Consider the following 12876-nt stretch of genomic DNA (forward strand, 5'->3'; position numbering starts at 1 on the left):
AAGTAATATTATTATCCTGATGTATAGTATAGTCTAAAAACCTTCTTTACTTTCCTAATATCTTGTAGATCAGACTGTTTATTCTCATGTCAAGCCCTCTCTTCCTTAATGGTAACATGGTTTTTGACCCTTCCCCTACTCTGGAATCTCACATCAGAAATGGTTATTTTAGTCTAGGAACCTCTTAGGTCTTAGTTGATTGTTGTTTCACTCTCTCAGGGATGAGGAAACAATCTAACCTTCTGTTCAGGATTCTTCCCTCTCTCCCCCCCCCCCCAAATAAAATCATCAAGAATAAAAAACAAAACAAAAAAATCTAAGCTGCTTTTTCAAATCTGTTTTTGTCCCTGAGAAGATCAACTTTCTTTGATCATGAAGCTGCCCCAGAATTCCAGATACATCATAGATTCTCTCTGAAGAATACTCTCTTTTAGATTGTTCAGAAGATCTTATTCCCAAGGTTCCCTGGGGATGTCCTTGGTTGAATCTCATTGTGGCCCTTTCCTAGTTCCACTTTGGAATCATTAGTCATCTACCATAATGTGAGTGGAGTCAATGCCCTTGTTGTTTGAAGATATTCATTGTATCACCAATGTAAGCATACAGGCATGCTGTCCTAGTGATTTTTCTTGTTTTCTTCTCTTCCTTCTCCCCTGAGTGCCTCCAACTAAGCCACATGGCCTTTCGTTAAGCATGTCAAATACAAAGATCTATTGTTTTCTGCATTGATTGGCATTTTTGAAGCCTATTTAGATCAAGCACTGCACTTTAATATGGCTAAGCAGAAGGAAAATTAAATTGATATTGCTACAAGGTACTTTATTTTTATCATATTTCATTCCATGATCTCTAGCTTTGGTACAAAATGTAGAAATTATAATAGATTCTAACTGATATTACTCCTCATTTTATACTCTAGTGTCTAGTCTGACTGGACAACTCACTGTCCTCCAATCATGAGTTGTAATTATCCCATATTGCTTACACTGTTATATATCTAGAATGCCCCCTCCCTCACCAAAACATATCTTTTGAAATCATACCTATCCTAAAGACCCACCTTAAAGGTAATTACCTCCATGATGTCTGTTCTGAACATGTGACTTTTCCTAAAGTCACCACCGGTTATGACTTCAACTTTATCTGAGCTACTAGTATTTCATCTTCAACTCTCTTATTTATTTACAGTATTCCAATTTGAATTATATCTATTTCTGATTCTGCCATCCTCTTCTAGATTATAAGCTCCAAGATATCAAGGTCCATGTCTTATTAATCTTTTCATTTGACCTGGATCCTAGCACAATTCACTATGTATAGTAGATAGATTTTTTTATATGTACTATGTACTGTATAAATGATGATTGAATAACAGGATATAAATATACTGACTAGAAGAGGGAAATTAACTGTGTATGGGATATCTCACTATATTCATCACAGAGATATAAATATAATATAAATAGATATTTATGCATATGCATATTTATACATCATTTTGTCTATGGAAAAGCATTGTGGTATATGGTGAGCAACATCGTATAGTGAAAAAAGCATTGGTCCTAGACTGTGGATAACTCGTTGAATCTCAGCTCTGCCACATACAACACTCTTGTTAACTGTAGCTATAAGTACCTCATTTCATATCAACATTCAGTCTGAATTAACAGAGTGCCAGCATGAGTCTTACACTTAACACATGGAAATGAAAAAAAAATTGGAATCACATAATGTAGAAAATAATACAAGAAAACTGTCTAGAATTTCTAAGTAGAGACAACAAAGAATCAATTGATTGAATTAAAAAATTGTTGACGGTACAAAAAAAACACCTTATACTTCAAATCTCAAGATACATAATAGTTAAATTTAATTTATTCAATGGTCAATCAATTTTGTAAGCGGTAATGATGGCAAGGAAATTGCCAAACACACACAAGACTATTTTGTAGTTACAAAGAATTGTAAAAGGGAACAGAATAGTACATTCTAAAATCACAGGAGTCTAACTTCAACCCACAATGACATATCCTACAAACAGCCAAATAAAACAGTCAATTAAAAAAGAAGACAGCTTTACAGTACTTTAAACAAAATAAACACTAGAGAGGTCATTAAGAACAACAATTAAGGAAAAAAAACTAATAAAATTAATTATTTCTATTGTTTAAAAAATAGAAATATTGGACTATGGGGTAATAAATTATAAATACCATGTAAATATGTTATTTTTATTTTCTAATGAGTACAACACTTCAGCCCATTAACCAAAACTCATCATATGCCTACTATGTTACTATATGCTGGACAAAGTGCTAAGGATATGAAGAAAAAGGTTAAACAGCCCCTACCCTCAAAAATCTTACATTCTAGCTTGGGAGACAGTATCCGTATACAAAAAGCATACCAAGCATACATGCTGGGATTTGGGATGGAGAAGGTATTAGAAGCTAGAGAATGAAGAAGGGCTGCAAATAAGACAGTTCTTGAGCTGTATCTTGAAGGACTGAACTAAAATAGCTACCTTATTTAGTGATAAAGAACTTCATTACAGGCATTGGCACCAGAAAGTCCATATATATATATATATATATATATATATATATATATATATATATATATATATATATATATATATATATATATATATATATATATATATATATATATATATGTAAATGGGAAATGGGATGGAGTGTATGAGGAACGATGAAAATGCCAGTTCAACTAGAGCATAGAGTATGTGAAGGAGAGTAATTTTAATAAATATACAAAGGCATCAGCCTCTGTAGCTGGAATTGGTTGTTAAGGGCTTTAAATGCCAAATGGGAGAGTTTATATTTGTTTTTAGAAGTAATAGTGAGCTCGTGGGGTTTATTGAGTAGGGGAGTAATATGATTAAATCCGTACTTTAAAAAAGCAACTGGCTGTGTAGAGGATAAGCTTTGAGTTTGGGAGCCCCAAAAGAAATAATGAAGGTCTGGTCTAGTGTGATACCTGTATTTGTGGATAGAATAGGTCAGATGTAAGAAATGTTGTGAAGGTAGGTTTGGCAGCTGATTTGATATGCATGGTGAGTGAGAGGAGGAGTTGAAGATAATGCTGATGTTGTAAGACTGTAACAGAAAGTATAGTGTTGCTTGACAGTAATAGGGAACTTTGAAAAGGATGTAACAAGGTTAGGAAGAAAGATAATGAATCCTGTCTGAGACATTGAGTTTGAGGTTTGTATGGGACATCCCAGTGAAAATCTCCTATGGACAGTGATGCAGGACTGAAGCTCTGGGCATACTCTAAGTCTGCATCTGTAGATCCAGGATGAAATCTACAAAGTGATTATAATTAAATCCACTGATTCGGATGTGGTTGCTTGATTGAACTGTAGCAACAGAAGGGAAAGAACAAGAAAAGGCCAGTGTCATATACCCAAAGCCAGGGGGTTGTGATGTTGATATAGATCCAACAAAAGAAACAGACAGGAGTTGTGCCATAGGAAGGAAGAGAAGCAACAGTGAATAAATAATGTATCAGAATTCTAGGGAAGATAGACTATTGACAAGGTGAAGGTTCTGAACACTGTCAAATACTTCAGGCAAGATCAGAAAGTGTGAAGACTGAGAAAAAAAGGCCATGGAATTAAACAACTTGGGAAAGAGTAATTTAGATTGAATAACAAGGGTCAATAACCATAATATTCTTACTGAAATGAGATATTTCAGATTTTCTCATCTGTTAATGGATGAAACACAATGTTTCAGAATTCTTTTGAGGGGAGCAAGAAAATTCATGATTAAGCAATGGCCCCTCAATGTTCACAAATGCTTTAATGTTACTATTGTACTAAAGAAATAATTTTGATGTTCAGCCTTTTTTTTTAATTTTCATCAGAGAAGTCTAAGGATTTAACCTGGCTAATTGCTACAATGAATAGTTAAGCAAAAAAAATAATCACATCCCTTCAACCTCTTTGTCATTTCTAGTTGAAAAACTTTTTACATGGTGGCAATTGGTACAATCTTTAATGACAAATTTTGATGATTTCTAATTACTTTAAGAAACCCATTCATACTGTCTTCCGAATTCAGTTGGAGCATAAGATTTTTTGGAGACAATATGTATCTTCCCTAGTATTTCATATGTACCTCCTTGGTCATCCCTGTTTCAAATGTGAGGTACCCAGGGAAGCTGCTTCAAACTCGAGATACTCTGTGGAAGTGCAATCAGTCCAAACCATGATTCACAAGCCCCTGATATATTTTTATTTCTATTTTCACTAGTTAGCAAAAAAAAAAAAAAACAAATGAACAAACCTGGTTAAAACCAAAGATATTTAGTGAAATGGTTTTGTTTTTTTTTTTAAGTAACAAAAGGATAATATCCCCCATAATTGCCCCCCCCCCCCCCGGTGTACATCTTCATAGAAATATCCACTATCAGTGGGAGGATTGAATATATATTTGAGTGTGTGTATAAATATATCTGTGTGTATGCCCACATATATTCACATACACACACACACATATATACATAGGAAATGTGTGAGTTCACTATACATGTGTCTAAAGCACACCCATGGAAGTATAGACATAAGGAACATATGGCAAGAATACTTGTGTATTTCTCAAGCTGCAGGACCACAGATGTCTTCTGGTGATGTAATCACTTTCTGGGCTTGATCTCTGCTATATTCAGCTCTCTCGTGGGCTTGCATCTTGGTTGTCACATTATGTCTCTGCTAATCTCCTAGGCATGTGCCATCTCTTCTGCTCACTGCCACTTGACATCTAGAATTAAACTCAAGTCCTCACCTAAAGTAATATCTCTTCCCCATAAAAATATGAGCACTGACTTAACTCTTTTAGCTTAGCCTCAAAGACTCAGTTTCATCTCTTTTAGAAAAGAAGGGCCTTCTCATATGCAGTCTTCATACTAAAAAGAAACTTCAGCTGCCTTCTCATCAGGAAGGGAGGAATCTGTCAGCTCTAATAGTCTTTCCCATAAGTGACTGAGTTCTTAGAGAACACAGAACACCTACGTAGCTGGTTAGAGTCCATAGGCATTAGGCTATCTTGGAGCTCATTTCTTCTTGACAACATGATTGACATTCTGTTCCAATCCTCTCTCAGACTTAAGGTTAGAAAGTATTCATTTCTTTTAAACTCCATTCTGCCTTCCTTATTCAGATGGAACATTAGAGTATTGTTTTTAGATTGGTGGACAATCTGTACCCCACTCAAATTAGTCTAGGTTCACTCTAATAAACTTCAAAATAGTCACTGGGGCATAATATTTGTCTCTCTCCACCCAAAACCCTCCCCAAAGCAAAACAAAAAAACTTTGGCTCTGGACATGGAAATGGATTTGAATGAGCATAAATGCTAAACTAAATGATTATAAAAACTTAGCAGGCCATCCCTCTGACCTAAATTCATGCCTTTACTATACGTATGTAGCTGACAACAAACCTCCTAGACATTGACTTGCCCTACAAAAAAATAAAAAAATTCACCTCATGACTTAAATTACCACTGTAAGAGTGATACCTGAAACAGTTTTAGATTGCTATTTAAACTGAATCAGTGGGCAGAGAGATTTAGTCTCCATTTTACCTGCCTAAGAAGCCTCAGGGCCCAATAGCTAAAATGTTTATCACGGACTTCTAATCACAAGGATGAACTGGAATTCAGCTTTACTGTGCCTTATGAAATGCTACTAATAGTTTAATGAAGTTCAAAGCAGCCAAACTTATTTTTTTCCTACAGATGGAAATATATATGGCTTAGTGAATCTAAAAAAAAGTACTATCTGATACCAACTTTGTAGCTAAGGATAAATGTTCACATTGGTTCTTCCAGAAAACTCATGAACTATTGTAGTTAAGCACAATATGTTTAGGAAATTACCTTGTTCAATTATTTAGTTGGTCAACATGTATTTATTAATTCCTGTGCTAATCCTTGTCTTCAGTGAGTTTCTATTCCATTGATGGAAACATCACACGCATATAAATATATACAGAATATATATGAAGCAAATATAGTTCTGAGAGGGAGTGCACTAGAATCATAGGGATCAGGGAAAGGGAGTCTAAAAGGCAATCTAAAAGCTCTACCTGGAAGAATCTTATGGATTCCAAGATGCCACAGTATCCAGGGAAGAGTATTTTGGGTATGGGGGAGGGCTAGTAAAAAGCACAAATACCAGAGATGGTTCATTCATTGGAAAAGCAAGAAGGCCAATTTAGTGGGATGACAATGTACAGAAAGAACATTAATATAAAATGAAACTATAAAGATGGATTAAGGCAGCTAGGTGGTACACTGGATAGAGGGTTGAACCAGGATCAGGAGGACCTGGGTTCAAATGTGACCATCAGATACTTAGTAGATGTGTGACCCTGGGTAAGTCACTTAACCTTCTTTACCTCAGTTTCCTCATCTGTAAAATGACCTGGAGAAGAAAATGGCAAGCTACTATAGTATCTTCACCAAGAAAACCCCATCGGGGTCATGAAGAATAGGATATGACTGAAAAATGATTGAACAACAACAAAAAAATTAATTGGGGTAATGTTCTGGAGGGCTTTAATTTTCATTTTTATATAAATTGCCACCAATATTGCCCATTTTAATGTCACCCCCAACTCCCCAGTATAATTTTCTTCCTCTCTCCCAGAGGAGCATCCCTTATAACAAAGAATAAAAAAGGAGGGAAAAATTCAACAAAATGAACCAACACATCAAAAAATCTGATATCAACTATAATATTCCAGACCCATACACCCCACTTCTGCAAAGAAGGGGGAGGTTAATTCTCCCATATTTCTTGCCTATGGTCAAGTTTGGTAACTGCCACTTTGCAGCATTCACTTTTGTTTGTTTTCCTGTTCCTGTTCTGTTGCTGAACTCATTATCTATCTATCTATCTATCTATCTATCTATCTATATATCTATCTATCGATCTATCTATCTCTCTTCATATATTATAGCATATAATATATTTATATATTGTTTATTTTACATATCTATATTATTTATTGTATAATTAATTTATATGTTATCTGTTATAAATGTATACATTATGTGTATGTATGTAATCTATATCTATGTTTGTGTGTTTGTGTATAGTTTCCTCTTGGTTCTGTTTACTTTCATTTGCCTAAGTTCACATAAGTCTTATAATGCTTTTCTATATTCTGATTCATCATTTCACATAGCATATTAAAGTAATACTATATTAAATCACTATAACCCTTAACAATTCCCCAATCATTAGTTATTGACTGCACTTTCTGTTCTTTGTTACTAATACAAAAACAGTTTGATAAACATTTTAATTTACATGGGCCCCCTACTTCTGCAACTGCTCTTTTGTGGTTGCACACCTAGCAGTATAATCTGAGTCAAAGGACATACACAGTTGATATACACTTTGCTAGAATAATTACAAATTATATCCTATTATACTAGAACCAACTCGTGTCCTTATCTTTCCACATAATTTCCAACATTATTTCCATCTTTTGTTATCTTTGCCAATTATTGGATATGAGATGAAACCACAGAATTATCTTGACTTATATTCCTCTTATTATTAGTGATTTCAAGCAAAGTTTAATATGGTTACGAAAACTTTTCAATTCTGCTTCTGAAAACCATTCATATCACTTTTTTTTTTACCTATTGGAGAATAGTTTTTGGCCTTACATGTTCCCGATACTTGCCCAGATTTTCCCTCAGTTTACCTTTTTTCTTCTTTTCCTACTTGTATTAATTTTGTTTAAGCAAAAGCTTTACAATTTTATGTAATCAATGTGTTATGTCTTCAATAATAATTTATATCACTTATTTGGTTAAGAATTGACCATTTAGCCGTGCTTTAAAGGACAATTGATTTTTTTCTCTGACCTAATTATTGTTCCTAATTATTGAACTCTTCATTTAGGTCTTTTTGTTTTAATCCTTGCCTTAATTACTGTTTTCACTGTGATATGGTCTATAAAAGAGATATTTCTTTTTTGTTTCTAAAATTTCACTAAAATTTATCTGTGCCGTATTGTGTTTTATTTTTGTGAAGATGTCATGTGATACTGAGAAATGGATATTATCATTTCTGTTCAGAAGTTGGCAAAAATACTTTGGTCCTAAATTCTCCAGTAATTTGTTTAGTTTTATATTTCACCCTTTATCTTTTTGTTAGATTTTTCTACCTCTGAGGGAGAAACTGCTACTATGTTACTCTCTATGTCATTTTACAATTCAATTAACTTTCCCTTTATGAATTTAGGTTATTTGCTATTTCACACATATGTTTAATGTTGGTATAAATTCATTTTGAATCATTCGTTTAGGCAAAATACAACTTCATTTCATTCACATCACAAATTTTTATTTTTTTCTAATAGCAAGATTGCAATTGTTGTCATTTTTGACTCATTGAAAGTATAATTTTTCTCACTTCTCATTTTCATTCTGCATGCATTTGTTTTTAGAAATATTTGATGTTTTATTTTACTATCCATCTCCTACTATGATTTTCTTAAATTATTTTTTTCATTCACAAGTTATATGAATATTTTGGCATTTGTTTCTTTAATGGCTTTTAAAAAAAATTATTATCCCTTTCCTCTTTTAAATCAACATTTTATCTACATTACCTACATTGGCTCAAGTTTGCAAAGCATGTCATATGGAGTTGCATCTTGACCTCATTTACATTTTGGAATATAGCATTCAAATCCCTCCAATATTTTTGTTGTTGCTGCTGTTTTTGACTAGGATTGTTGACTAGGTGAATTTCCTTTCTTTCATTTTTTAATTATAATTTTTTTTTTATTTTTAGTTTATGTCACTCAGATCCACAAGTTTTGGGGTTCCAAACTTTCTCTCCCTCCCTCTCCTCCCCCCTTCCCCCCAAGATGGCATGTAATCCAATGTAGGTTCTACATATACCTTCACATTGAACTTATTTGCATAATAGTCCAGTTGTAAAGAAGAATTATAACCAATGGAATGAATCATGAGAAAGAAACAAAACAAAAAAAAGGGGGGGGGAAGGGCAAATAGTTCGCCTCAATCTGCATTCAGACTCCATAATTCTTTCTCTGGATATGCATAGCATTTTCCATTGTGAGTCTTTTACAGCTGTCTTTGAACCTTGCATTGATGATAGGAGCCAAGTCTTTCAAAATTAATCCTTACACATACTGTATGTCTGTAATCATATATAATGATCTCATGGTTCTGCTCCCCTCATTCAGCAACAGCTCATCTAAGTCTTTCTGGATTATAATGAAGTCTTTGTGTTCCTCATTTCTTACAGCGCAATAGTATTCCATTATATTCATGTACCACAATTTGTTTAGCCATCCCCCAATTAATGGGCATCCCCTTGATTTCCAATTCTTTGCCACCACAAAAAGAACTGCTGTATTTTTGTACATATGGGTCCCTTTCCCACTTGTCTGATCTCTTAGGGATACAGCCCAAGAAGTGGTATTGCTCGGTCAAAGGGTATGCACATTTTTATAGCCCTTTGGGCATAGTTCCAAGTTTCTCTCCAGAATGGCTGGATCCAATTCTCCCACATCCTCTCCAGCATTTATAATTTTCCTATTTTGTCATGTTAGCCAATTTGACAGGAGAGATGTGGTACCTAAGAGTTGTTTTGATTTGCATTTCTCTAATCAATAGTGATTTAAAGCATTTTATCATATGACGATAGATATCTTTAATTTCTTCCTCTGAAAACTACCTGTTCATATCCTTTGACCATTTCTTAATTGGGAAATGACTGGTATTCCTATAAATTTGACTCAGTTCCCTGTATATTTTAGATATGAGGCCTTTATCAGAGATACTGATTGTAAGAGATTCTTTCCCAATTTTCTGCTTCCCTCCTAATCTTTGTTACATTGGTTTTGTTTGTACAAAAACTTTTCAATTTAACATAATCAAAATTATCTATTTTGCATTTTGTGACACTCTCTATCTCCATCTCCTGGATGCTTGGAGGATTTGCTTTTTGCTATTGTCATTCAGTCCTGTCTGATTATGTGTCTCCTGGCCTAGTGCTGTATCCACTGCATCATAGTTGCCGCATAAATGTACTGCAGAAAATGTAATCTTTGCTTTAGGGAGGGTAATTGTATAGTTTTCAAGGGAACAAAATATTCCCTTTAGCTATTGTTGTTTTAGAAATTATTAAATATAACTACTATATGTCTTGGAGTTTGAGGTGAAGAATGATTTGTGAATGTGCTTAATTAGTGCTTTGCTTTCTGTATTCAAAAGGTATGGGCAGTTTTTATTTTTTTACTATTTACTGTTTTAGGATCAGATTTTTTCTTTTTGCCTTTTACTTTTCTTCTGCTAGACTTTCTCTGTATTTCATATTTTTATGTTCCAAACCTGCTAATCTCTGATTTATGTAAAGAAACTCTCCATTGTGGAATTTTTTTTTAAAATTACACATTGAGACCTGAAAGTTCCAATATTTTCACTCTAATTTACTTTATGGATTTCAGTTCTCTTCTGAACAATTGTGGAGTTTCTTTTTATTTGGTATTCCACAGGACTCTGTTATTTCCTCAAGCATTGGTTCTATTTCTTTTGCTTTATTAATATTTGTTTGGAGAACTTTGTTTTCTCCTTAAAGAATTACTCAAAGAAATAGAATTCTTTTTTTTTTTTTTTGTTTCAGGATCTTCCCTATTGGCAAATTTTCTAGTCTTCCTGACTTGTATAAAGTTGTTTTCAATTGAAATCTCTGGTGTTTCAAACTTTCAAAAAACTGTTCCATTAATCACTTTCCTTTTTGCTGGTGTTTATACCTCCTTGTCTGAGTTACAGGGTTGCCACAATCTCCTTAATCTGGGGATTATAGGGTTTTCCATCCTGTGTCTCTTTCTCATGTAACCTGGGGTGGGGGAGTGGAGTATGAGCATGACTGGCCCCACATTGATTTGAGTTCGTTTTCCTTTAGGCCAAATATAGCCATGCTCATTGGTCTCCTTTCTTTCTCTGCCTGGGAGGATCCGGAGTCTGAATTTTTTTTTTTTGGTGGAATGAATGGAAACATGGAGGGATGTTCAAGAAAAAAATGTTAAAGCTTTGGAGGTTCCAAAAATTAAATGCCCTGTCAGAAGGCAGAAGCTCTTTAGCCTTTCTACCCTTCCTTTTCAGTTACATGTGACTGGACAAGGGTGGAAATAAGAGATTCTTTCAGAATTTCTTTTGTATCAGGGAAGGAGAGAATCTTAGGATAAATCCAAGGCATGGCAACTTTATTATATATTTAAAAAAAGTAGTAAGTTGTACATAATAGATTTGCAGTTTTGTGTGCAATCATCTTTGTTTTTTTTTATTATCCCATCGTATGGAAATGCTTGTTTTATTCCATAAATTAAAAATAATTTTAAAAAAGATAGACCCAAGGTACAAAATGAGAGAGGTCAGTTGTGTGTCTTCAGGATAGTGACATTTTAAGAATTAGTGTTCACCAGCATTAAATCAGAAGGTTTTTATCTTTTCAACATTATCCCTTTGTTCTCTGGATTCAGCAATTCCTCTAAAACTGGTACATAATTCTTTTTGTTTGTTCTGTTTTTTAGAGTTAGAAATAAAGGGGTTATAGAAAAAGTGATTTGTACTAATACTGATCACATGACCTGCTATTCTCTATGGAAAACTTTAAATCATTACAAGAGTAATTGTATTTGATACTATAGGTAATAGAGAGCCATTGGTGTTAGAATTGACAATGTTAGGAGTAAAAAAAAAAAAAAACCTTTGGCATCTATGCTGAGGGTGAATTGGTACAGGGATAGACTTGAGGCAGGGAGTCCAGTTGGAAGACTCTTGCAGGAGTCCAGGTTAGAGCAGATGGGAACTAAATTTAGTCTTCTAAGACAGCAGATATGTCTCCAGAAAAGGAAATTCTTGATTTGTTAATGGAAATGCCAAATGTATAATTTTTATCATCTATGTACATAAAGAATAAGAAGTGGATAATGAAGTATCCTTGGAGTCAGGAAGAACTGGGTTAAACCTCCACTTCTGACACGTGAGGTAGTTGTGTGACCTACTCAAGCTTTTAGTGCCTCAGTCAGCTCTCTAAGAACAGGGTGAAGAGTAAATACCTACCTGCATTGGTATAGGAAGTTAGCATATCAGGGAATTTCATATAATTAGGAAAGCACAAGTCCGGTCCAAAAGGTTGAAATAAATGCCCAAAAAGATACTTTCAAACATCAAAGTAATAGTTTGTGTTTAGACTGGAAATGGGAATAAATGGATTTATTAGTAAAATAACTGGAAACGGATGTTATTGCTATTAAATGCATTTGCAGGTGCCCTTAGTGATTTCCTTTTAACTCTAAAGACCTTGAAAATAGGAGCTAAATTTTATCTGACTCATATAAACTCCCAGGTTAGCCAATATGTAATGATAAACCAAGCAAGACTTCAGTAAATGTCAGGTGACAGCAATGGTAGTGCTGTGAGCAAGAAGCCTCTTGTTCACCTGGCACCTGCACCAGCAAACTTTGTATTCCCTCATTTCCTATCATTCTCTGCTTCGTGTTGAAGGAAGAACAAGGAAGGAAACCTTTATGTAGGGGAAGAAGGGATAGATGAAGAGGGAAGCTAAACCACTTTGAAGTGTTGGAGTAAAATGTAAAAGGCTTTGGGAATCCAGTTCTAACTTCATCATTTTCATTCATTCTTCAGGTTCAGGTTCTTCGGAATGCAGGCGAAGAAGTGACCCTCACTGTGTCATTCCTAAAAAGAGCACCTGCTTTCCTCAAACTGCTGCTGAATGAAGATTGTGCATGTAAGCATTTACAATAAATGGAAAGAAAAATGCCTACATCATTCA

At 34.3% G+C, this 12876-nt stretch overlaps 1 protein-coding gene across 1 annotated transcript in view; it reads left to right on the forward strand.

Moving 5' to 3' along the window:
- Window positions 1–12876, forward strand: part of LOC118836753 (gamma-1-syntrophin-like) — a 197704-nt gene that overhangs the window by 145295 nt on the left and 39533 nt on the right. Inside the window, exon 8 of the mRNA XM_036743949.1 lies at window positions 12729–12831. Coding sequence (XP_036599844.1) covers window positions 12729–12831 — 103 coding nt within the window. The remainder of the gene's footprint in view (window positions 1–12728; window positions 12832–12876) is intronic.

Source organism: Trichosurus vulpecula, chromosome 1 (genome assembly GCF_011100635.1).
Source record: "Trichosurus vulpecula isolate mTriVul1 chromosome 1, mTriVul1.pri, whole genome shotgun sequence".
NCBI lineage: Eukaryota > Metazoa > Chordata > Mammalia > Diprotodontia > Phalangeridae > Trichosurus > Trichosurus vulpecula.